This window comes from Notechis scutatus, chromosome 11, assembly GCF_049901735.1.
Source record: "Notechis scutatus isolate UNSWTSFEM ecotype Mainland chromosome 11, rNotScu1.2, whole genome shotgun sequence".
Taxonomy (NCBI): Eukaryota; Metazoa; Chordata; class Lepidosauria; order Squamata; family Elapidae; genus Notechis; species Notechis scutatus.
The window spans coordinates 14,034,489-14,062,031 of record NC_142019.1 but is presented as its reverse complement, the minus strand read 5'-3'; the positions used below and the strand labels follow the sequence as shown (position 1 = coordinate 14,062,031).

The window sequence follows — 27,543 nt, the reverse complement described above, 5'->3', positions numbered from 1 at the left end:
CTAGTCCAACCCCCTGCTTAGGCAGGAAACCCTATACCATTTCAGACAAATGGTTCTCCAATTTCTTCTTAAAAACTCTCAGTGTTGGAGCATTTACAACTTCTGGAGGCAAGTTGTTCCATTGATTAATTGTTCTAACTGTCAGGTTTATTTTCCATATTGTACTTAAAAAAAAAAAAAAAACTATATCAACCACCCAGAGCTATGTTTGAGAGATGGGCAATTCTAGGGATGGAAACAAACCCAAGGGACTACGTTAGCTTAATACAATAAGCCACAAGGAGCCGCATTAACCATTGCCCTAAACCAGCCTAACCTCTTAGGCAAATGCCTCTATGAATCATGATCTGGACCGGTGTGTTGTGTGAACACAAAACTTCTGGGGGAATTGACTGTTGAAAGGACAACAGGAGAAGGGAAGGCCTGGTGGAGCTGGCCTCTTGGGGGCATGGATAGCATCCTTGCCCCATCTCTGCCCTAGCTTCCCTTCCCCCTTTGCTCCAAGGGGGTAGAGACTCTGATCATCGCAGAAATCATTTACTGTACTGCTGTTTCCTGTTCCCGAATTCCATTTAAAATAGTGCTATCGATTGGCTTCTTGTATTGCAGTGAGTTAAGCTTTGGTGTGCTCTGCAGGCATCCAGCTTAGATTACTGTCAGAAGTGGGAATTGCTGCAACTCTATTGCATATTAAAAATATTCTATGCTACTATTTATCAGACAGCAAGTCAACTTCCTCTCTTTAAAAAAACAACAACTAAGAAATCAGGCTGCCAGTCTTCTGTCTATTTTCTCATTAATCATTGAAATTATATGGTGCTTGGCCTCCATCAGCATTTCCAGCTGTTGATACCATGAAATGTGTAAACCCCCTTAGTTTTATTTTCAGTACCTGCTGGCTGATAAGTGGCTACGTTGATTTAAATGTCTTCAGAACCCAAACAGAATGGGTTCGTGACGCTTAATGTTATTTGCTAATTGATGTAACAGTTTTTTTTTTTTGTATTTTCTACTTGAATTTGATTAATCCATTTGTCTTTTTGTACTCTGTACTTCTCTACCACTCTAGTTATTATAGCTTCTTAGATTTCACTTTTATTTTATTGTATTTACATAGTGTTTTATATTAATGATAGTGCTGATTTTTCTGTTTTTTCCTGATTTGATTATGTTTGGTCTAGTTTTACAGCAAAGATTGTGGGATGCAAATTAAGTTACGTACTATTTTTGTGCCACTCAATGATTCTAACAAAAACATCTGCCTCTCTATTGTTCCATCTGTCCATCTGTTCTCTCCCACATTCACACATTCATCCACCATCTACCCACCACCCACCCTTTCTATCTACCTATTGTGTAGCGGTTGAAGCATTAGGCTGGAAATCAGGAGACCACAAATTCTGGTTCCACCTTGGACACGAAGCCAGCTGGGTGACCTTAGGCCCGTCCCTTTCTCTCAGCCCTCGGAAAGAGCCAAGAGCAAGCCACTTCCGGAAATGTTGCCTGGAAAACTGTAGGGACTTGTCCATGCAGTCTCTGAGAATTGGAAACAATTGAAAGAAAGAAAATCTACCTAGCTACCCATGGATCAATCAATTGATTATCTCTATCTATCAATCATAGAGTCATAGGGCTGGAAGGGACCTCAGAGATCTTCCAGTCCACCCCCTGCTCAAGGCAGGGTCTTATACCATCCCAATCAAATGTTTGTCCAGTCGATTTTTGAAAACCTCAAGTGATGGAGCATCCACAACCCCAGGAGGCATGCTATTCCATTGACTAATTGCTCTTACAGTCAGAGCAATGTACAATCTCTCTCCCCCCCTCTCTCTCCCTCTATCTATCTATCTATCTATCTATCTATCTATCTATCTATCTATCTATCTATCTATCTATCCATCCATCCATCCATCCATCCATCCATGTATCTATCTATCCATCCATCCATCCATCCATCTATCTATCTATCTATCTATCTATCTATCTATCTATCTATCTATCTATCTATCTATCTATCTCTCTATATATCTATATCTCTATATCTCTATATCTATCTATCTCTATCTCTATCTCTATCTCTCTATCTCTATCTATCTATCTATCTATCTATCTATCTATCTATCTATCTATCTATCTATCTATCTATCTATCTATCTATCTATCTCACACTTCATTAGAGAGAAGTTCCCTGAGGATGGGCTCCAGCATGAGTCTGAAAGCTTAGAAGTCTAACCCTCTGGTCCCAGTGAACAACAACTACTACTACTACTACTACTACTACTACTACTACTACTATTACAATTACTCCTCCTCCTCCTCCTCTTCTATCATCTGTCTGTCCGTCCGTCCATCCATCCATCCATCCATCCCTCTCTGCCTCCTTTAACCACTCAAGGAATCTCTCGATGGGGATTTTATCAACTGCAGCTTCAGGGTGCCATCCTTGTTAGCCTTTTGAAATGTTCTTCACCCATCCTTGATTTAACAGAAAAATGATACCAGCATGAAATCGGCTGCCCCCAATTACCAATCTCTCTCTGCCATCTCTGTTGCTTCTGTTCCTGGTCACTGCCAGTCACCTGACTTCCCTCCAAGATGAAGGGTGACAAAACCAAATTGATCCATGCACTTAAAGTCTGTCCTTGGGGGCACTGAAATCAGGAGGGGGAAATGCTTCTTTCACCCTGGTGCAGCTAAGGATGGGAGAAGCCTCTCTTACTCAAAGGAGCAATGTAAAAGGCGGGCTCCTGGGGGAAAAGGTTGCCAAGCTATGAATGCACTGTGGTTAGGTGCAAACGAGGACATAGTTCAAGTCCCTCGGTCTCACTGCAGTGGAGAGGAAAAACACGCCCACCAGTAGTAAAGTCAAAGCTCTTTGAAATTGCTTCATAAAACAATTCTCCCCCTTTGGCAATTTGAAAAGCAGAGACAGACTCGAGCTGTGCATTGGACCAGAAGCAACAGACGAAGTCAGTTCCCAGTGGTGAAGAAAGGATTGATGCCAAAGAAAATCCCCAAATAGGATGGAGGGAACAGAACCACACAGGAAAAAGAAAATGTGGAAAAGACGTGTCTTGTCTTAAAGCCTCCAAAACACCTGTTGACACTTGGCTAAAAATATTACCTTCAAGGAAATGAGTATTTTTTTCCATCCCCGTGTGTGTGTGTTTTTTAAACAAAATCCTCTCTCCTTGGGGTATTCTTTCTTCTTCCTTTTTCCACTGAACTCTTCCACCTGTTCGATGTGCTAACAAGAGCTTGTGGGGACTGGAAACTAGGAGGAAAGACTCAGGGGACTAAATATACTCATTCTTGAGAAATGAAGATGAAGAGTGAACATACTTTGCAAGTCCCGTCTTCACCCCAAAGAACATGAATCTGCTCTCGGCTGCCATAGTGTGCTGAGGGTGAAGAAAGGCCGAGATTTATAGGAAGAGCAGTAATGGTATAAAATAATCTTGACTGGAGATTATTGTGAGGGAGGTGATGACTCCCGTTTTCTCCTCCAAGTGTTAACCAGACAGTATAAACCTGAGTCTGGCTTGAGCCTTCAGACCAAGGGTGTCCAATCTTGGAACTTAAAGTAAGACTTGTGGACTTCAACTCCCTGAATTCTGTCCTGAGAAATTTTGGGAGTTGGTCCACAGGTTTTAAAATTGTCAAGGTTGGACACCCCTCCTTTCTTTTCCTCTCCTCTCCTCTCTCTCTCCCTCCTCTCCTTCCCTGCCTCTCCCTCCCTCCTCTCCTCTCCTCTCCTCTCCCTTCCCCTCCCCTTCCCTTCCCTTCCTTTCCTCTCCTTTCCCTTCACCTTCCCTCCCTTCCTTCCCCCTCCTCTCTCTCCTTCCCTCCCTCCCCTCCCCTCCCCTCCCTTCCCTTCCCCTCCCTCCCTCTCCTCTCCCCTCCACTCCCTTCCCTTCCCTTCCCTTCCCTTCCCCTCCTCTCTCTCCTCTCCCTTCCACTCCCCTCCCCTCCCCCTCCCTTCCTTTCCCCTCCTCTCTCTCCTCTCCCCCTCCACTCCCTTCCCTTCCCTTCCCCTCCTCTCTCTCCTCTCCCTTCCACTCCCCTCCCTTCCCTTCCCTTCCTCTCCTCTCTCCCTTCTCCTCCCCTCCCTCCCTTCCCCTCCTCTCTCTCCTCTCCCTTCCACTCCCCTCCCTCCCTCCCTTCCCTTCCCTTCCCTTCCTCTCCTCTCTCTTCTCCCTTCCCCTCCTCTCTCCTCCTCTCCCTTCCCTCCCCTCCCCTCCCTCCCTTCCCTTCCCTTCCCTTCCCTTCCCCTTCCCTTCCCTTCCTCCCTCTCCTCCCCTCCCTTCCCTCCCCCCCTCTCTTCCCCTCCCTCTCTCCCTCTCCTCTCCCTTCCCCCTCCCCTCCCTTCCCTTCCCTTCCCTTCCTCTCCTCTCCCTTCTCCTCCCCTCCCCTCCCTTCCCTTCCTCCTCTCCTCTCCTCTCCTTCCCCTCCCCTCCCCTCCCTTCCCTTCCTCTCCTCTCTCTCCTTTCTTTTCCTCACAGTTTTAGAGTGAGAAAAGATCTCACCATTCTTGCTTCTACTGTGAATGAGATAGGACAACCTCCAGGGTGCCTGAGGGAGGGACACATTGCAAAAGTCAAGATGCCATCACATCCATGTGATTGAACCCTTGCAATGGCTATAAAAAGGGGATCTTAGTGGTAACCTTGAAGAGCAGGAGGAAGAGCTGAAATTCGAGCTCAGGGCAGAAATGTAATTGGAGAAAATGTCTCAGGATTGACCCTTTCTAGTTGAGGAGGGGGAGGAAGGGATATCCAGATTTCCAAGATTACTGTTAGTGTAAACCTATACGGCTAGTCCTCAACTTATGACCACAACTGAACCCCAAATTTCTGTTGCTAAGCAAAACAGTTGTTATGTGAGTTTTGCCTCCTTTTATGACCTTTCTTGCCACAGTGAATTATGGCCGTGTTACGTTAAGTAACACAGTTATGAAGCAAATCTGCCTTCCACATTGACTTTGTTGTCAGAAGGTCACAAAAGGGAATCACATAATCCCGAGACTCTACAACCGTCATAAATACAGGCCAGTGGCCAAGAGATCGAATTTTGATCACGTGACCTAGGGATGCTGCAATGGTCACCAATGTGAAAAATTGCCATAAGTCACTTTTTTGTACCCTTTAATAATTAAACGAATGGTTGCAGGTTGAGAACTACCCGTAGTGAAGAGTAGTATTAGCGCTTATATCTTTGGTTTTGAGTCTGGTCTCCCTCAAAGGGCTGACATCAAGTTTGCAAGTGTGAATGTCTCCCCATTACAAGATAGAGCTTGCATTACACAATTGTGTGGCTGCCATTTTGACTTTATTTAACCCCAATAGGGGCATCCTTGTAAAGAATCCCACCATATCTGTTTGGGAAGGAGATTTCAAGAGGTTGGGAAAGACTTCAACCGGGCTTCTGGCAGGTCACCTTCTTGGCTCGCAAATCCTCTCTAGGCGGCTTAAAGAAATTGCTCCAAATTTTACTTTGGTGTCAGCCCTGCCAGACAGGTCCCATCAGGAACTCAACTCCCCAGGAAAATTAATTTCCTAGCTGACAACCTCTCCCACATGCCCGGTACAAAATACAAATTTCACCGTGAACAGCTAGACCAGGGGTCCCCAAACTTAGCAACTTTAAAACTTGTGGGCTTCAATTCTGGGAGTTGAGGTCCACAAGTCTTAAAGTTGCCAAGTTTGGAGACCTCTGGGCTAGATTACTTGGTCTACCGCAGGGGTGTCCAACCTCGTCAACTTTAAGACTTGTGGACTTCAACTCCCAGAATTCCTCAGCCAGCTTTGCTGGCTGAGGAATTCTGGGAGTTGAAGTCCACAAGTCTTAAAGTTGACGAGGTTGGACACCCCTGGTCTACCGAGTGTCAAATGAGGGCATAGAGATGGACCCAGGCAAAGTACAAACCATCTTAGTCTGGCAGCCCCCTCGCACCCACAGACGACTACAAAGTTTCCTAGAATTCACAAACTTTTACAGGCAATTCATCCCCCTCCTTTGTGAAAATTGCCAAACCCATGACCGGCCTCCTTAAAGACAAGGGGCCCAGGGATGAAGCCCTGCCCAGGACAACCCCTACAGTGGGACCTAACCTGCCAAAAGGCATTTGAAACACTAAAATAACTTTTTGCAAAGAAACTGGTGCTGAATCATCCTGACCCCGAGCAACACTTTGTCATCCAAGCAGACGCCAGTGATGTGGCAGTGGGAGCAGTGCTACTCCAAAGAAACAGCCAAGGAAAATTACAGCCCTGCACCTACACTTCCCATAAACTTATGGAGACAGAGAGGTGATAGGCTGCATGGGAAAAAGAGGCTTTTGTAGTAAGATGGGCACTGCTAACCTGGCTCCTACTTGAAGGGGGGGTGGGGAGAAACCATTTGAAGTCTGGGCTGACCATAAAAATGTGGACTGACCACAAAAATCTGCTTTTGTTGAGTGTGACTGTAATATCAGAATTTTGCATGTCTGATTGTGTTGCACCTCCTCTTTATCCGTATACCCTTGTGAGTTAGGGAGGGGAGTTGCTTCTGCATACATACTGATTACTTTGGACTTAAGCCATGTTCTTTCCACTTGTCACTCGGGTAACAGATCTGGGCTATATCAAGGTCATTTTCTTTATGCTGTAGTACAGTTTCGGCAGCTACCCATTCCAGATTGCCTCATCATCAGTTCATTGCTTTGGTGTATGTGCTGCTAAATGCCCTTTGAGCTCCACCCAGACTGGGAGCCTCTCTGCAGAAATGCACTGCTTTCAGTTTATTAATTACATCTTTATAGTTCCTAAGTAGTTTATCTATCAAGCCTCTATTGTTCCAAATGTGAGAGTTTGCAGAAAAAGTGGTCGCTGCATCAGGTGCTGAAGAAATGGTTGCTGCAAGGAAAATTTGAGCTTCAGAGAAGTCGAAGTACTGAGCAATAAGTTGCACTCACCTCCAAAAGTTCATGGATCTATGTCTTTCCATTTTGGCTTGGGGTGATCCTCCTTTGGTTTTCATAGATTCATAGGGCTGCCAGGGACATCAAAGGTCTGCTAGTACAACCCCTTGCTCAAGGCATGAGTCTTACACCAGTCAATGGTTGTCTACACCAGTCTATTTTGCTGCATTGGTTCTGCAGTGGTACCAAAATTTCCAGACAATGTTTGGTCTGGAGTAACCTGAAAACAAAGAACAACTCTCATGTTTAAGATCAGATGATCTGAACACCCCTTGAACAATTTTTTAAAGTCTTCAGGCTGTGAAAAAGTTTATAGAAACCAGTTTACATTCTTTGTAATCCTCCGGCAATCTGTTCTATGTGATCTTGGTTACCAATTAATATTTTAGAGAAAAAAAAAAACCAAAGTAGTCACTTGCCTAGATTTAGATGCCCGAGGCTTTAATGATTTAGAGCTTTGAATATTGTGCTCAGCACTTTGTGCTTGGCTCAGAAACAAAAGTTGTGCTAATGCAGATAGTATAATCTTTGAAGAAACCCTAAAATGGGGTGTGATGCAATGGCCTCAGTCAAATGCAATGAAAAAAGTTCCATCTTTTGCGTTTTTATCCACTATATGCAAAAACATCAAATATTGGTAGCCAAGGACAGAGAAAAAGTCTGTAAAGGGACTTGGCGAAATTTATTTTGACATTTTCTTGAGAACAGTTGTGAGCTAGCCAGATTTACGATGCTGTGTCAAGAGTAATACAATTTTTGTTTTTAATTGGAAATATCTAGAGAGCAAGTTGACTGGTTAATGAAAGTGCTTTCTGTCAAAAGAAAAATGCAGATTACTGAATTATTCATATGTGAGGCATAGCGTAACACTCACATGTCTTGAAAAGCATCTCTATTTTTCCTATAAATTTTATATTGAAAGAACATAAAAATTAACAGAAACTTAACACAGAATAAACTGAACAAAGAAAGAGAGAAAGAGAAAAAAAAAGACTGGAAAAAGGAAAGATCAGAAGAATTCGATACAAGAAGCTTCCAATTTTCTTTGGAATACAAGTATGATTATGAAGTTATTTCTTATTTTTATTATAAAAAAATCTCACTTTTTCTACTATCCATTTTCCCCCTAATCATTAAAACCACACATCTTAAGTGTCTGTGGAGATTCTTAGTCATCCAGGTCACGGTTGTCCCAAAGTTGCTTTTTCAAGAGGCAACTGGACTTTTCTTTGTTTTTCCTTGAAGATGATTCACTTCTCATCCAAGAAGCTTCTTCAGTTCAGTTGCTGTTTGAAAAAGCACCTTGGGGACTCAGATCTTAAGTGATTTTTTTTTCCTATTTCATGCAAAATGTCTAATAAAGGGATCCCAAATGTAGCTACTGTCGTCTCTCTAATTAAAGAAGTTAACTTCCCAATCTCCATTATTTTCACCAATTTCCACTGTGGAGAGTTTCAAATTTTTCCACTGGGAAGCATCTCTATTGTTTGTCAGTAGATGACACTTTCACTTTTTGAAATGTACAATACTTTGATCACACTCCCAGAGGCACAATTTTGGCTTTTTTGGACCATATCTTGTGGACACCCCTGATCTCTGGGTGTAGGCACAGAAAACGGTTAATACAAGGAATGAACAGCCTATAAATTCCTTTAGCCAGTCTTCTCACTCACCCTTAATTTCTTAAGATTCTCTCTCTCAGCCAGAAACACAGTCCTGTTTCAGAGAATAGAATAGAATAGAATGCAGAACACAAAACAGAATAGAATAGAAAAATAGAATACAATAGAATAGAACAGAGCAGAACAATGCAGAGTCGAGTTGAGTCGAGTACAATAGTGTAGAGCAGAGCAGAGATGAGCTAAGCTGAGCTCAGCTGAGCTGGAGTTCTTCTAGTCTAACCCCCTGCCCAAATAGGAGACCCTATACCATTCCAGACACGTGGCTGTGTTCAGTCTCTTCTTCAAAGGCTCCAGAGATGGAGCAGCCACAACTTCTGAAGACAAGCCATTCCACTGGTTGATTGTTTTGACTGGTAGGAAATTTCTCTTTAGTTCTAGGTTGCTTCTCTACTTGATCATTGTTTCTTGTCCTGCCTTCTGGTGCTTTGGTAAATAAGTTAATCCTCTGTTTGTGGCAGCCCCTCAAATACTGGAATACTGCTATCATGTCAACCCTAGTTCTTCTTTTCTCTAGACTAGCAAAACCCAAATCCTATGCCATACCCATAACCCAAATTCCTATGCTTCATTTTACTTCTCTTTTATACATCCTTCAAACCTTCTGCCATGAACATTCAGTTCTTCCTCTGTTTATTTTCTCTCTTCTCCCCCATCTGTAGTCTCTCCAGGCAGCCTTTCCTCTTCACTGTGTTTTCCTCTTAATAATTTATTTGGCACAGAAGATTTTCATTTAGAAATGAAAAAAAAAATCAGCTTATTTGAGGCCCAGATTCCCTAATGTCAGTTCGTCTTCCATTCCTTCTGAATTCTCATTTCATTGGGAGAATTTCGGAACATTTAAATTGAACATTGGACCTATATCCAGCTTGAAGTTTTCCCCTGTTCTGATGTCAATAAACTGGGTTTGATTAAACATGGTAAACAATCCAAGTGATATCGCTGCGATCTATTGCCAAGAAAGTGCTCTTAAGTTTGCTTATTTGCTGTGTTTTTTCAGGAGGCTGGGAGGGAAGGTGGGGAGAAATGGGAGGGCCTTGGAGGTCTTCTAGTCCAACCCTTTGCTCAGGCAGGAAACACTCTGCCATTTCAGACAAATGATTGTCCAATCTCTTCTTCAAAACTCTCAGTGTTGGAGCATTTACAATTTCTGGAGGCAAGCAGTTCCGCTGATTGTTCTCACTCTTAGGACATTTCTCCTTAGTTCCAGGTTGCTTCTCTCCTTGATTAGTTCCCAGTCATTATTTCTTATCCTGCCTTCAGTTGCTTTGGAGAATAGCTTGACCCCCTCTTCTTTGTGGCAGCCCCTCAAACATTAGAACGCTGCTATCCTATAACCCCTAATCCTTCTTTTCATTAAACTATTAAACCCGAGAATCATAGCAAATGTGGAAAAGAGATAAAAGATAGAAACCTATAGAATTCCTGATGCACCTGATGTGCTCTAAAAGCAAATGAGTGCTGTTCCTGGAGAGACAGCACTTAGTGCACCCATTATATGTTGTCTGTTTTTTTTTTCCTGTCTTGGATCAATTTTCTGATCCAATAAGAAAGGGAAAAAAGCCAATCCCAACACAACCGTCTCTTATAATCCAGAAATTTTCCTCCCTCCCTCCCCCCACTCTCTCTCACACACAAACACACTTTCAAAAATAGTCCTCCATTAGTCTTAAACCCATAGTGCCTTTCCATGTCACATACATACCATAGGATGCTAACTTCTCCTGATCATTAGGCCATTTTTTAACATTCCTCAGCCTTGGAACAACTCTGGGTTCGGTTGATGTTTGGGGTGTTTGATTTCCCATGATGTTACCAGCCTTTTTCTTTTTCAAGTAGACCCCTGACTCCCTATTTAACTACACTTTAAAACCGCATGTAGTTTTAGTAATGTTATGTAGGAGCTAGTAAAAGTTAAATCTCAGACCAGATCATCAGTCAGCTCTCCAAATATTGGCCATTATGTAGCCTTAATAACGGGAGAGTGGAAGGTTCATAGAGAAGAGGTATCAAAAAGGCACAATGACAAGTTGGCTTGTGTAAGCAGGGGTATTTGCAGTCAAAGCCCTGAACTTCTCCTTTTTTTGTGGGGGATTTCCTGCCTGCAGAGACACATTAAATCCAGGCAGAGCTTTGACTGTAATTTGCAGTTCCTACGAAGACCTTTTTGATCGGGTCCTGCAGATACCCCTGCTTACAGGCCAACTTTCTACTAAAGACACGTTTCACCGAGGCTGGAAAAATGCAAAATTCAGAAAAGATGAATTTTGAACAATAATCCTTGAAAACGCATTTGAACATTGCCAAAGTAGATAGATTTCTCTTGCAGGTATAAGCACTTCAATTTTCTTCTCCATTCCAGCAACACTGGAAGAACTCAGTTGAAGTGTACGTGAGAGAGGGGGAGGGAGAGAGGGGATAGATTACATAAAGAGATTGATAGAGTGGTAAGCAGAGAAAATAGATATACATGAGAGTGATAGATAAATAGTTGTATGGAAGGGTGAATGAATGGGTAGGTAGGTATGCAGGTATACACAGAGAGCTAGAATAGGTAGACAGGATAGATGTATGGAGATAATAGAGAAGTAGATCATGTAGATGATAGATAAATTGATAGAAGTAAATTGATAAAGATGATAGCTAGATAGTGATGATAGAGAGAGAGAGAGATGGAAAGAGAGAAAGAAGTAAATAGATTGATAAAGATGAGAGCTAGATAGTGATGATAGAGAGAGAGAGAGATGGAAAGAGAGAGAGAGAGAGAGAAAGAAAGAAAGAAAGAAAGAAAGAAAGAGAAAGAAAGAAAGAAAGAAAGAAAGAAAGAAAGAAAGAAAGAAAGAAAGAAAGAAAAGAAAGAAAGAAAGAAAGAAAGAAAGAAAGAAAGAAAGAAAAAGAAAGAAAGAGAAATAAAAAGAAATTGATCTGCAGTCCTTTTGGGGGCTGGAGTAGTTGAACAGTGAGCTGTGCAAATGATGGAGCTTTCCAGGTGGCAGCCTGGAGGCTCCTGGTAGGTGTGACTCATCCATTTGCAGTTCTCCTCTGTCCCAGATGACAGCTCCTTCCAATATTTAAACAGCATCATGGAACAGGAAAGCACCAGCTGCTTTGTAGGATGGAAGTTGCCACAGTGGGGAGGGTGGGGCCGGCAGACTGAAAAGCAAGAACACAGAAAGTGTGCTCTGCTAACTGAGCCTTTCCTTTAGGAAGGCACCCTCAGTGCTGCAGTTGCAGGGGACAGTGTGTGTGTTGCGGGGGGGGGTTGAATGGGAGGGGTCAAAGTCTGCTGTTTATTGCCAGTTGCTTTTGCAAGTACAAGCCAGTAACTCTGAGCATTGCAGTTTGCTGCGGGGGGAGGTTCAATCACATGCAGAAGGAACAATCTATCCACCTTTCCTACTGTTGTCTGGATTTTGCCCCCCCCACCCCCCAACACACACACACACAATACTTTGCATCAGAAGTGGTATTCAGCCGGTTCTGACCAGTTCTGGAGAACCGATAGTGAAAATTTTGAGTAGTTCAGAGAACCAACAAATCCCACCTCTGACTGGCCCTGCCCCCATCTATTCTCCACCTCTGGAGTACCAGCTGATCGGCTGGGTCTCCTTTGGTTGCCCTGCACAGGAGAACAGAGCTGGAAAGCAGGTTAGTGGGGTGGGGAGAGAATGGGGATTTTGCAGTATCCTACCCCTGCCCCGCCCACCAAGCCACGCCCACAGAACCGGTAGTAAAATTTGTTGAATCCCACCATTGCTTTGCATATTGTATAAAACGCTGGCTTACACATTATGCAGAATGAGATGCTTGAATCCTGGGTGATATAGGTAGTCCTCAACTTCCAACTGTTCATTTAGTGAACGTTCCAAGTTACAACAGCACTGAAAAAAGTGACTAGTGACCATTTTTCACACTTACGACCATTCCAGCATCCCCATTGGTTGCGTGATCCAAATTCAGACTCATGTTTATGACCGTTGCAGTGTCCTGGGGGTCATGTAATCCCCTTTTTATGACTTTCTGACTCGCAGTCAATGGGGATTCACTTAGAAAGGGTTACTAACAGGAGTCACTTAACAACGATGGCGAGAAAAGTTGTAAAATGGGGTGAAACTCACTTAACAAAATGTCTCACTTAGCAATATAAATTTTGGGCTCAATTGTGGTCGGACGTCGAGGACTCCCTGTATTGCTTTGGGCTGCAGATTGAGTCCATGGGCTGCAGATGTTTTGAATGCTGAACCAAAAACAGCTGAGGAGAATATATGTAGCTCAGGATTGAAATGAGGGATCCTTGGGGCCCTCTGAGGTAGATGGATGGCTTTTGGGTTGCTCTGAAGGAAAAGTCTCTTTTGAGCCGAGCTCAGATCCAGATGACTATATCAGTGTCAGATACGTGTATCTGTCATTTCTTCAGTGGAAGAAGAAAAGGGGGGGACGGACTGATAAAGAAATCCTTTCTTGATGTAACCTGAATACATTCAATCTTATATCGAATTTATATAATCCACACATGATACAATGGAGAGAGGAATCCCAGATGGCCGGAACCTAACACCTCTGAGCGGCACAGCCAGGAGATGAGAAGACCATAAAAATTCCACAGTGAGATGTATGCTTGGGAAACTGTGAAAAAGATCGTTCCTTCAGAAGGGGTGGGGGTGGGGAATAAACACACTGGCTTTTGTTTCACTAAATACACATTGAGAGAAGGGGAGGGGTTCTAAGCTCCCTTATCTATCCCGGTATGCCTGAGAGACCTTAGACGCTGCTTTGAATTCCTACAGGAATTGTCTCATCTCAATAAAGGATTCCTTTTTGACACGTTTGGTTTTCAGAAGTTCATTCTTGTTAATTGAATGGGAAAAAGTTCTGTAGCCTGACAGTCAGATTATTAGATTAGATTAAAAGAGTTGGAAGGGAGTTGGCAAGTCAGCTAGTCCAACCCACTGCCCAAGTAGGAAACCCTATACCATTTCTGACAGGTGGCATTCCAGCCTCTTCTTGAAAGCCTCCAGTGATGAAGCTCCCACAACTTCCAAAGGCAACTTCTGTTCCATGGGTTGATTGCTCTCACTATCAGATAATTTCTTCCTCTCCCTCCCTCCCCCCCTGACAGATCCATGTTTTTGGCAACAATATGGAAGTACAGAAGCCGCTCTTACAATAATATCTTGAATCAGAAACTCTCCAGCCCTATTTTGCACAACAGTGACATGTGTGGTGCACACTCAGCCCATCAATATGGGAACACACAGTTTTCAAGTCAATGTGCCTCATGCAACAGAAGCAGTTGTGATCTCTTATTGACCCTCCCATTCTTTGTTACCTCAGGTCAGATTGAAGCTCTTCTGAAACATTTCCAAGTTATATTTGCATTCTTTAAATTCTCACTTCTGTTTTTTCTTATTTTTTGCAATAGATAACATCTTTTGCGAATAACACCTCACCCACATTCCTTCCAATTTATAGCTTTGGAAAGCAGCCTTGGGCTGGTGGTCTTGAGCATCCTTCTCTAATTTAGCATGAGAAAAAAGTAAAGAAATTGGGGGTTTATCAGAATAGGATTTATATGGACAAGAAGCATAGCAAACGTCAGAAACTGGAGCAGGGATTCTTAGCTACATGTTTTGTTAAACTATGGCCAGCATAGTTATATACCAAAGGTGCACACCTAAGTAGGAGGATTTAAGTAGGAGCACCTAAGTGCAAGGGATGCAGTGGCTCAATGGCTGAGATCAGAAAGGTCAGCAGTTGGCAGTTCGAATCCCTAGCGCTGCATAACAGAGTGAGCTCCCGTTCCTTGTCCCAGCTTCTGCCAACCTAGCAGTTCGAAAGCATGTAAAAAACACAAGTAGAAAAATAGGGACCATTTTGGTGGGAAGGGAACAGCGTTCCGTGCGCCTTCGGCATTTAGTCATGCCGGCCACATGACCACGGAGACGTCTTCGGACAGTGCTGGCTCTTCGGCTTTGTAATGGAGATGAGCAGCACCCCCTAGAGCCAGAAACAACTAGCACCTATGTGCGAGGGGAACTTTTACCTTTACCTTTAGTCTGGAAAAAAAAAGACTATGGGTAACATGATAGGAGTATTCCAATATTTGAGGTGCTCCCACAAACAGGAGGGAGGTCAACTTATTTTTCAAAGCACCAGAAGGCAAGATGAGAAACAATAGATGGAAACTAATCCAGGAGAGAATCAACGTGAAATTAAGGGGAACCTTTACCTTTTAAGTAGTAGGAGAAGGTGTGTTGGATATGTTTACTGCCTTGAGTTGTTTATAAAAATAATAAAGGTGGAACATCAGTGAAAACATAAAATAATAATAAACATGTTTCCATCAATATAGTAAACAAGGGAAAGGAAGTAAAGTTACAATGGCGCTGAAAAAAGTGACTTATGAATGTTTTTTCACGCTTACGACCATTGCAGAATACCCTTGGTCATATGGTCTAAATTTGGATGTGTGACAAATGACTCATATTTAAGATGGTTGTAGTGTTCTGGGGTCATGTGATCTCCTTCTGCAACCTATTGACAAGCAAAATCAGTGGGGAAGCCAGATTCACTTAACAACTGTGTTAACAATTGCAGTGATTCACTTAACAACTGCATCCAAGAAAGGTCATAAAATGAGACAAAATTCACTGAACAAATGCTTCCTATTGTAACCTAAATTTTGGGCTCAATTGTGGTCGTAACTGGAGGACTACCTTTAATCCACGAGAGACTAAGACGATACTGGTCAATGAAACCAATTAAAACATTCGTGTCAAATCTGTTCTATCTTGTCTCAAAATGTGAACAGATGACTCACAATGAGTTATCAGGATTTCCTTGAAATCTGTTTTCTTTGCAAAGGGGTTTTAGTAGATGCTTTCATTTTGTTTTTGTAGAGGCTCCTCAACTGTTAACGGTTATACCATTGAGATTAGAAGCAAAAACGTCAAGCATCCTCTTTTGATGGATTTGCCTTCTGTGTTGGTGAGAGTCAACATTCAACTACAGTCAGTCGGAATTTCAGAAAGGATAACAGGATGCTTCAGAGATCCCAGGGGCACTTCTATCTATTTGAGAAAATTATTTTTATTCCCTTCTCTTTAAAAAAACCCCACCTACCTCCACTATTATCTATTTTCAGTAGACTTTAGTAAAAACATAGAATGTATGACCTCCTCATCAAATTACAGTACGTTTTTCTCTTTTTAAAATAGCAAACCTTGTTGAGATTAGAAGTAACTCCTCCCCCCACAGCTATTCATAGGAATAAATTACTCACCCTCAGGTCTGCTCACTTTTCCTTGGAGAAAACAGATGCTTGTTAATGGAGCAATAGCATCATTTGCCCTTTTACCCATGCACGCAGAGGAAAGTTTTTGCAACAATACAACTGGCAGCAAAATGGTCTCTTTAAAAAAATTCGTGTGGTCAGTGGCTGCATGGATTTCTGCAGAGACGGAGTTGCATTTTTCCCCTCTCTTTCTAGCCTGTTTTTTTTTTAAAAAATGTTTTCTTTGGCCTTTGTGCCAAAGACACAATCTGAATCAAGGAAATAGGTGAATGCAGGTAGTCCTTGACTTACAACCGTTCACTTAGTGGCGGTTTGAAGTTACAACAGGGCTGAAAAAGGTGACTTACAGCCGTTTTTCACAGTTACAAGCATTGCAGCATCTCCATGGTCATAGGATCAAAAATCAGATGCTTGGCAAGTGGCTCATATTTATGATGGCGGCAGTGTCTTGTGATCAACTTTTGTGACCTTCTGACAAGCAAAGTCAATAGGGAAGCCAGATTTGCTTAACAACCTTATTATTAACTTAAGAACTGCAGCGATTCACTTAACAACTGGTAAAAAAGTCGTAAAGTGGAGCAAAACTCCCTTTGCCAAGGTCTCACTTAGCAACAGAAATTTTGGGCTCAACTGTAATCTTAAGTCAAGGACTACCTCCATATCTTTATCTTTATTTACTGATTAGCCCATGGGCCATTTCAAAGTGCAGAGTTCCAGAAACAAATTATTACTAAAATTTGATGAAAACAGTCTGAAATGAAAATTGGAATAAAATACAATAAGTCAAGACACAGATAAAATATGATAAAAATTATATTTTGGTGTCAGCCCTACAATCTACTCCAATCAGTCCCACATATGCAGATTCCAACCGAACCCTTTTGCTTAAGTCCTGTGCTGTGTTAAATGTTATTGTCAGATTCTGGCCACGCATAGCGGAAGTTGTTGTAACTTCGCTTGGACTTGTTAGGAGTCTGTCTGTCTGGTTCTCTCTCTCAACCTGAGTAGGTGCTGCCCATGGTGCTGAAATCAGCTTGGCAGCCTCTGTTCCTGTCATTAGAATGACCTTCAGGTGCCTTTCAGCTCCCAGTATAGGATCCACAGGTAGCTCACTTAATAAGCCCCACTGGGATTTCCTGCAGCTTGCAATGCCACATCTGTCGTGTTATTTCTTTGCTTCTTTTCTTTTCAAGCTCTCTTGGAATATTAGGGGTTGATGGATTTTTTTTTAAAAAAAATATATTTAAAAGAATCACTCTGACTGAAATAATAGAATAGAATAGAGCTGGAAGGGACTTTAGCGGTCTTCTAGTCCAGCCCCCTGCACAAGCAGGAGATATTGGAAAAGAAATATTCAGCGCCTTAACCTGCAAATATTAAATCTATGTTCCCTGGGCCTGGGTTTGAGTGAACAACCGTGGAAGATGCTTTCAGTATTAACCCTGATAGTGAATCCTCCCTTTCTGCGGAGGATTCAAAGAGGCCTTTTATAATTGTAGTTGACAGATTACAAGCTGGTAGTAGTGAGGCTGATACCAAGGAATGTGTGTGCATGCATTAGCATTCCATCTGCATTCAGAAAAGCAAAAAAATAAAAATAAAAATCAAGCCATCTGCTGATTGACAGGAACATGACATTATCTAATTTATAGAGTTGCCCCTCTCACAAATAAGTGATTCTGGATGGAGTACAACATTCAAAGGCCCTCTGTGAGGTCCATGGAGTCTAGGCCAGGCAATTACCTGGTCTTGGAGTTACACATGGCCTCAACCTTGCTTATTTTTTTTGTAAATACGTCAAACCCATTCTGTATGAATGTGCTTTTAACCCTGGTTTGTTTTTAAGCACTTGTTCGTGTGTTTTTATTTTATGTGTATTTTTCTTTGGTACCAAATATTTTGTATTGAGATCTATTAAGACTCGGTCAGGATCACAATACTGAAAATAAATAATTCCACATCTTCCCTGAGGAGAAATGGATATTGTATGAATTGAGATGGAACCTAACTTGGAATGGAGGACTGTTATAGGAGGGTGTTAAAACCAGGAACTGAGACTGAATCTACTCTCAGACTGGGTTTGACTGCTTTACCACCTGTCAATCAGATGACGCAAGAGGTGGGGCTTTAAGGAAGGGAGAGTCTGTCCATTAGCCCAAACTCCTATTCTTGACATCATCTATTTGACAAGCTGGAAAAATGTGGTGTTTCCTAGCCTCTTAATGCTCAGGGGAAACTCAGAAAGAGTTGTGATATCTCTTCCTCTCTTTTTTCCCTGAGCTGAAAATTTTCAAATATTGCAACTTCTCATCTACAGCAGATTTTTAACTCTGGTTCTGCCATTGTGGCACAGTAGTTAAGATGCGGTATTGCAGGCAAACTTTGCCCACTGCTAGCAATTTGATGTTGACTGGCTCAAGGTTGACTCAGCCTTCCATCCCTCCCAGGTCAGTAAAATGAGGACCCAGATTGCAATATGTTGATTCTTCAAACCATTTAGAGAGGACTGTAAAGCACTATGAAATGGTATGTAAGTCTAAGTGCTATTATTATTGCTATTGTTCTAGTTTCCTGTTCCTTCTAAGCTTTTCAGAGTTATGCCAGCCAGTTCTGCTTAATATAATTGTACCAATGTCTGGTTAATGTTAATTGTTCAATGCTATTGCAGTGACATGAAATTTATGTCCACAAGTTGTCACAGCCAACTCAGGCATCATAAACATATATGTGCCTTTCAGAGTTTTTGCCATAAGTTGTTTCCAAAGTACAATTCTACTGATTATTTATTTATTCACATCCTTCCTTTATTATTTTTATAAATAACTCAAGGTGGTGAACATAATTAATACTCTTTCCTCTTCCTATTTTCCTCACAACAATAACCCTGTGAGGTGGGCTGAACTGAGAGAATGTGATTGGCCCAAAATCACCCAGCTAGTTTTCATGACTAAGTTGGGATTGGAACTCACATTGGTCCAGAGTCATCCAACTGGCTGGCCTTCATGGCTAAAGTGAGACTAGAATTCATAGTCTCTTGGTGATTGGCCCAAAGTCATCCAGCTGGCTTTCCTAGCTAAGGGGTGACTAGAACTTAGTGTCTCCCAGTTTCTAGCTTGGTGCCTTCACCAGTAGACCAAACTGGTATTAGATTTATAATAGAAATGCTAGATTTCTTGTGCTGCATAGTACAAATTTTGAGTAAAGGAATTGAGCAGGAATTGAGACACCCCTTTTCTCATTCTGGATGTTAATGAGCATTATTATTCTTGAATATCTTCCTGGAGAGAGAAGCAGAGATGCCAGCAGAAAATAACCTCTCCCTTGCAATGGGAGTGTGTATCTTTAAAAAAAAAATCTAATCCAGTTTTCAGATGAGACAATCTGCTTTTTTGGGGGTAGTTTCTGTTCCAAAGAAATAACATGGATTTTGAGACGTTGCCTCACTTAAAATTACAAGCATCATCATCACCACTAAACCATCTGTTTAAAGGACAGATTTGATTTTGCAAAGGCCGCAGGAAATGTCACTTTGCAATGGATTTGTTTCAGCGGAGCTTTATCTCTTTAAATGTATTACAATACAGTAGGTTTTTTTTTTTTAATAGTACTTAGACTTATATACCGCTTCACAGTGCTTTACAGCCCTCTCTAAGTGGTTTACAGAGTCAGCTTCTTGTCCCCAACAATCTGGGTCCTCATTTTACCCACTTCACAGAAGGCTGAATCAACCTTCAGATGGTCAGGCTTGAATTCCTGGCAGTGGGCAGAATTAGCTTGCAATACTGCGTTCTAACCACTGGGAAGGAAGGAAGGAAGGAAGGAAAGGAAGGAAGAGAAGGAAGGGAGAAAAGGAAAGAAGGAAAGGAAGGAAAGAAGGGAAGGAAGGAAGGAAAGAAAGGAAGGAGATAGCAATAGCACTTAGACTTATATATCACTTCACAGTGCGTTTACAGCCCTCTCTAAGTGGTTTACAGAGTCAGCCCCTTGCCCTCAACAATTTTACCCACCTCAGAAGGAAGGAAGGCTGAGTCAACCTTGAGCCTGGTGAGATTCAAACTGCCAAATTGCAGGCAGCCAGCAGTCAACAGAAGTAGCCTGCAGTACCACACTCTAACCACTGCGGCACCCCGGCTCTTAATCCAGATGCTATCCAGATGCATCCACAGAACTATGCAAAGGAGCAGGGGAGGAGCCAGTGCTAGGAAGAGGAAAGGGAAGAGATTGGGAGGAGCCTGGTAGTAATTTTTTTAACTGACTGGTTTTATAAAAAGGCACCCATTTCCAGAGGCCGTAGCTCCCTTCATCAGATGCATGAATATAGTGAGCAGCAGCTCGCACAGTTTTCTGCAAGAGTCGTAACGGATTTGAGTGCATTTCAGTGCAACATTGCAAATGCTGAGTCAAACAGCATTTCATTGAAATAGAAAGGATGGCCTGAAGCTCTGTAAGAGGATCCAGAAGATGACTATTTTTTTCAAGTGGAATTGAAAAAGAGAACCACGGCTCATTAGCTAATGCTCTCTTCCTCACAGAGAGAAAGAGAAAGAGACAGAGAGAAAATGTTGAAAGTCAGAACTATAAATTTTTGTGCCTCTGTCTTTCCAAAAGTCTGCAAGAGTCACAAGCTGTTCATTGGTTTTCTGTGCAGTTCACTTCCAAGGTTTGTTCACCATCCTGATTGAAATTCATGATTGTTTCAGGAGTTCTACCATCCCAAACATGCGAGAAGCAATGCTGGTGTTTTGGGATTATGCTAAGGAATTTTGGAGAGGGTCTCATACAGATGTACAGATACACAAAGGGAGAGTGTGATGAATACAGGTTGTTACACAGCATTTCAAAACCCTGCTGTACAAAATGTGACTTTCCAGTTGAACTTGGACTTTTCCCCAATGGTCAGAGGAGAGCTGTTATGACCCAGCTGAAACAATTCCACTTGTGGGAGAAACCTGTAAGAAATCTGCAAGCCTTGATCACTTGTTTTTGTTCTCTTGTATACTGATGTGATGTGGTTGTGAAAGTGTTGGACTGGGAGCAAAGAAACTCAGATTTTAGCCCATCCTCAGCCATGAAACTCCCTGGAGGATGGAGGGCTAGCCAAGTTTGAACACCTGAACAAAATATGGAATATAAATGGAACACACAAAGACATTCTAGGGACCACAGTGTCTTTAAATATGTTTTAGCTGCCCTTTTCTCCCCTTCCATAAGATGTTTCCAGATGAATTGAACATCTTTCTTTCAAAGCATTTAATGTTGTATTTTTCTCTTTTCTTCTCTAGGATGTGACTTTTCACAGGAAGATGGACCATGAAAGCAAACAATTTGTGAAGACTCACTAGGGCCTGATGCGAAAAAGCTGCTGATCCCTTGGGTTTCCTCCCACAGCATTGCTTGACAGCTGAAGGACTCAGAAAACACAAAGAGGCAGTTCTAAAATACCATGGCATACTTTAGGAAGGATACAGTTCCTTAATTCAAGTTTCATCTAAATTGTGGTGGTTTGATCGCATATAAAGCACATCTTCAAAGGAAGAGGCAGTTATGCCCATGTAGTTAACAGAACAGGTTAAAAATATATCCACCTGCACAAAACACAGAACAAACATTGATAAAATATAACTGTCAAATCTAGACCTATTTTGCTCAAAATGGATGATGGCCATAGAAATCAGGGGAGCCATGGGTTTGATGGCTATCGCTACCAAGATGGTGGCTATACAGGTTATGCGCCCAATGACCCAACCTATCACACTAGAGAGGAGCCCAATCAGGAAGAAGATGCTCAGAGCGATGCTACTGAAGGCCATGATGAAGATGACGAAGTTTATGAAGGAGAGTACCAGGGCATTCCTCACCCAGATGACAAGCCCAAGCAGAAAAAAGCCGGTCTTTCCAATGAGTTCAGAGATCACGACGAGCTTATAGCAGAAAAGATGGAAGATGAAGAGCAGTTGGCCCACCAGTATGAGAATATCATTGTGGAATGTGGCCACGGACGATTCCAGTGGATGCTTTTCATTGTGCTGGGCTTGGCCCTGATGGCAGATGGAGTGGAAGTGTTTGTGGTTGGTTTTGTCTTGCCCAGTGCTGAGAAAGACATGTGCTTATCAAGCTCCAACAAAGGAATGCTGGGTGAGTTCTATATCTCTTAAGGAACTAGGAAGGAGATAGCATAGTTTTCCTGATTATATATTTAAACATCTATGGGAATTCTCAGCCTTCCAGGTCATGGTTGTCCCAAAGATGCTTTTTAAAAAGGCAACTGGACTTTCTTTGCTTTTCCTTGAAAGTGTTTTGCTTCTCATCCAAGAAGCTTCTTCTGAGCTAAAGAAGAACAGAGAATTAAAGAAGACTACAGAATTAAGAAGCTTCTCGTATGAGAAACAAAACGCCTTAAAGGAAAAACAAAGTCCAGTCGCCTTTTGAAAAAGGAGCTTTGGGAAATTTCTAATTTCATTGCCTGCTCTCATTCTTGGGTGGAAGTATGGAGAGGTAAAACCGAACAAGCAGAAGGCTGCTAGATGAATTGCTTCTCCGTATTTCTCATTCTAAATCAACCTTCTCCAATCTATTTAAGTGCTGAGACTGGATAATTCTTGCTACTCACATCACAGGGTATCAAAATGTGGATGTTTTTTTAAATTGATGGATGGCTAGGGGTAGGATGGATCAATACAATACATCATGGGTAGATGAACCAGATAAATTAAATCTTACCAAATGGAAGCCATAGAATCCATAGACTTTCCATGTCTTGTATTATCTATAAATTATTTTACACATTTGTTTGACCAGATTATGATTTGATTTGTTTATTCTTTAGTCTATTTTCTGGATTTGCTCAATGTGGAATCATAAAATAAGCACAATATTAGCACAAACGCAGGCATGTGCAATCTATTGAAAGTGAAAACGAACTAAATTTAGCTTGTTGCATGAATTCAGCAAGTTGGCGTGATGCAGACCTGATTAAGTATGTTGTGTGAACTTAGCCACTGTAAATGTCAGGGGTTTCAGGCTGGACCACAGATCCAAATTTGTTCACGTGCATCTAGACATCCAACCAGGTTTGGGAAAATTAATGCAAATTTCAAACTGCATCGTTTCAGCCACCCGCAGTCACTGGATTTGAGAGTTGGATTCTGAGCAATTTTGCACTTTGGTCTATCAATTCTCATTTAGTTGGATGAAAGAGAATTTGCTTTTGAATTTTCTTAAAAGGAAGAAAAGAATTTGGACTTAGTGATGAAATCTTCTGGATAAATCTCTTTGCAGCAGTCTGTAGCTTTCTAGGAAGATCAAATGGCTTTAACAGGAAAGCAAAACAAAACAAAACAAAAACCCACTATGAAATTGAAAAAAAAGACTACTAAGACGACTTCCTCAATATTAGAAGCAGATCAGTGTAGATATTCTTTCTTTACATTTCACAGTAGATTTTTTTAAATTTTCCATGGCACATCCACAGAATTGGAAGTTTGTTGTCCTTGGTATATTGTGTTCCACGTGGTTAACTGTCAAACATTTTTCTAGATGTGAAAATAAGTTTGCTGCTGTTCTCACCCACCCCCTGCCCCTCTGAAAGCCAACTTGGCAGGTGTGTTGAGTTCAAATGACTTCTTTTCTGAAGAAAACAGTTTGCCAGTCTAAACTACGCAGTAATTACATTAGTAAAACTCTGCTAGGCCAAGTAGAAAACCATTTGACTTGGTTTTCTCCCCTCAAGTGACTCTTATATAATTTTATTGCACTTGAATTGCATTAATTTCATTCTTCGGTATGGTTTATTTGTGCTGATAGATACTGGAAAAGCATTGCCCCCCCCCTTTTAAATGTCTTTCTGTTGTCTCGTGAATCGATATCCATGCAATGCTGCAGGATCTGAAAGTGATTCAATGTGGTGTTTGTGTGTCCCAGCTGGGATAATTTTTGTTCCTCTTGTTCAGATGTCTCTTTCAATTGTAAGCCAGGACTGCATAGCAGTGATGTGGAAGAGACAACCGTAAGCATGAAGGGACTGCAGGGTGTAATCCAAAAAGTCAAAAATGGTGCAACCCAATGTTGTGTTCAAAGTGCAACCCAACTGAATAGAGCTTCAGCTGTCATCTTGACTTTTTTGACCAGATCCTGTAGGTGGCCATCAGCCAGAATTTAGGCTTTGAATCTGAAGGATGGATGAAAGAAAAGAAAAGAGTGGAGATCCATTTTTCCAAGACATCAGAAACATTTGCTAAGAGATTGGAGAAGAATCTAGGTTGTTCATGAGAATGCTTGTAACAAGGGCCATTTAAGGAAGTAACTTCATCTAACACTTTGGGAACAATTTTTGCAGTTCTTCCATCAGCTGAACAGTATTCAAACAAGCTCTACTTTCATTTTTAAAGGAGAATGAAAATTGCTGGCATCATTTTTTTAAAAAAAAACAGGAGAGTGAGGAATACCAATACAAGGGAAGAACATTCTTGGCTTGGTAGCTGGTGATATTCTAGCATTTATGAGACTCCTTCTCCTGCCCCTTGAAATGTCTTGCATTATTAGATCATTGCCACTAGCAAAGTTTAAATTTCTAAAGAAATTTAAAGCAGCTTCCTTTATTGAAGTTCGTGGCGCAATATTTCTAGATTATATACAATCCAATCATTAGGTTGTTAGACCTGGTCATTTTAGGGCCTCTAAGCCATATCCAGCCCTGTGTCAAGCTTCCAAGTAATATGTCCCCTGAAATAAAATCCAAGTCTGTTTATTAGGGACATATCAAATTGGCAAGGTCTTGGTGTAATTATGACTCTGGCTAGATTCCGGAATTATACCCAGTAAAAGGCAAAAGTTTGAAACTTCTCTCCCCCCCCCCCACGAGTCCGGTGACTCCAAAGTCTACTTTCCTCCAGCTGCAGGCATCTTCTCTGTTCCCACAGGAAAGAAGGCCACCTAGACATAACATTCCCCCTTTATCTCTATAACCCACCCTTTCAACAGCTAGAGAGCCGACAAAAGCTACAATAAAATATGGCTACACATATGTCATCTTCAGGGTTGACACTTTGGCTGTTCCTACCCTGCCCTCATGAGGTCAATTGGAAATTGAAAAACAAATGTCAATAAGTGTACACTATTCACGCCATACAAGTGTACTGCTTTTATTTTGAAGGCTACTGTTGTTTATTTTTCCCCCAGTTTACTTACGTGCTTGCCTGCATGCCTGTGCACCTTCACAACTCTGTTGGTTTGGCATGTGACCCTGGGGGCGGGGGGGAATCAATTGCTCATCCCTGTGCTACACTCACATTACTGAATGATGAGACAGCACCCAGGAAAGACATTGGAGCAAAGATTTCAACATTCCCCTGGCAAAATCCTTGGACCCGTGTGTGTGTGTGTGTGTGTGTGTGTGTGTGTGTGTAACCCAGCTGGACCCAGAGACTGGGATTTCATTTTCAAGAGCATTAAAGAGTTCTTAGGAAGCTGGGAACATTTATTTATTTTTATTTTATTTATTTGATTTGCCAATTGTTTACAAGATAATAAGTATAAATGTATACATAGTTGTGAATACATGAAATGGGTACATATAAGAAAAATAAAAGAATAAGAGAAACAATAGGACAGGGACGGTAGGCACGTTGGTGCGCTTATGCACGCCCCCTTTTCAGAATTTCAGAATGGTTGAGGGAGCCCCACGTCCCTTGTTATGCCAAACAAACGTATTTGCAGAGAGCAATAGAATGATGATGCGTCCAGTGGCGGGCTTCAAAAATTTTTAGCAATGGGTTCTCTGCCCGATTGCTGGGTGGGCGTGGCCTAGTCGGCCTCCTGCACCACGGCTGGGGGAGTGTTTTTGCCCTCCCCGGGCTCCGGAGGCTCTCTGGAAGCCAGAAATGAGCCCCGGGGGGGGGCCGTCTTTTGCCCACCCCAATCCTCCGTGCCTGCCCTTCACTTACCTGCAACCAAAACGAGCTGTGTGGGGACTCTTGGGAGGGGCAGGGGGGCAGCCAGGAGTGGGATTTGGGGATTCTCCAAACTGTGCAGAATCTTAGCTAGAGGGTCTCCTGAACCCCTGTGAACCCCCGGCAGCCCACTCCTGGATGGTGGGGTGTCTCTATTAAAAGTGGAGTGGAAAAGTTGGATCAGAGGCATTTATATACGTGCCGGGTGAAGGAGGAGAATGGCCTGTGCTTTTAAGAAGCTTTGGAGAACAGCTGGTGTGAAGGATTTTCTCTGCAGAAAGGGCTGTTTACCCCCCTCCTACCCTTTTTAATCTGTCAGCGAAGGCTCGAGTCAAAGCAGGGCATCCGTACTTTCCTGGTAGCAATAATCATTCCCGTTTGTGACCTGGGGACTGTATTGATCTAACAAGAGTATTTTATCTAACCTAATGCATTGATCTACATGCATTGACCATGCTGGTTGCGCGTGATGAAACACTTGGCCTGATGTATCTGTTTTCTTCTCTGCAACAAACCTTTTCTTTTGTCTGTAATAATTGCGAGGACTAGTCATTATTAAATGCATATTACATTCATTATTAAATAAGAAATCTGATATAACTTCTATAATTGGAGTGGTGCGGTGGCCTAGAGGTGGAGCTCTTGCCTCACAATCAGGAGGCTGTGAGTTCGAACCTAAGTAGAGGCAGATATTTCTCTGTCTGGGCACAGTGAGAATATATCTGCTGGAAAAAAACCTCCACATTGGCGACAGGAAGGGCATCCGGCCAGTAAACACTCAGCTCCATTCAGTTACCCAGACTCCCACCCTGCAAGGGATTATGGGGTCATTAAAAGGAGATGATGATGATGTGTGCATGTATTTATATGTCTTTTGTGTGTTATGCACATGCTTAGTAGGGGAAAGAAAGAAAAAAGAAAAGAAAAAGCATCTCCTAAACAAAACAAAACCAAGCTAAGAAAGAAATAATAAATACATATGAAAGGGAATCGCAGCTGGCTTGCAGCCTTGAAGCCAATGCATCTAAATATTATGTCGTTCACTACAAAGCCTTTGCTTTTGTCCTGATTAGGAGAAATAACAGTATTTATGGACTCCTCCAATGGCTGATTACCATAGATATAAAGCTTCTGGCTGCTGCTGTTATTAATGCTGCAGTTCCTTTTAATGTCACAGGGGCCTTTGGTCTATAATGAGAGGAAATTAATCAACTCCCCACTTTCCTTTGGTAAAATAAGGGAGCCGGCAATGAATTGTGACTTTCTAGGAGCTTGTTTTAGCAAACTGGGGATCTTGCATGAGCCAGGCGCCTCATTGTGGCAATTTATTTGTTCTGCTTTGGGGATGTTCACTTGGTGGCCCTTGTTGGAGGGAAGGCAGTACCTGGATCATCACTTCTGCAGAGTTGGCAAGTGGGCGTTTTTGGAATCCTGGAGAGATGCCGCTGCTAACAAGAATAAGCACAGGGAGTAATATTTGTCTTTGTGTCCCTCTGTTGTACAGGACTAATTGTTTATTTTGGAATGATGGTGGGGGCCCTTTTCTGGAGTGGCCTGGCAGACAAGCTGGGCCGGAAGCAGTGCCTGATCATCTCACTCTCCATCAATGCCAGCTTTGCGTTCCTCTCCTCCTTTGTTCAGCAATACGGCTTCTTCCTCTTC

The 27,543-nt window shown here is 42.2% G+C and overlaps 1 protein-coding gene across 1 annotated transcript in view; it reads left to right on the top strand.

Annotated features, from left to right (window-relative positions):
• SV2B (synaptic vesicle glycoprotein 2B) overlaps positions 1-27,543 on the top strand; it is a 55,938-nt gene that overhangs the window by 7,518 nt on the left and 20,877 nt on the right. Inside the window, exons 2-3 of the mRNA XM_026673024.2 lie at positions 21,217-22,069; positions 27,386-27,543. The exon at positions 27,386-27,543 is cut by the window's right edge and continues 23 nt beyond it. Coding sequence (XP_026528809.1) covers positions 21,586-22,069; positions 27,386-27,543 — 642 coding nt within the window. The 5' untranslated portion in view covers positions 21,217-21,585. The remainder of the gene's footprint in view (positions 1-21,216; positions 22,070-27,385) is intronic.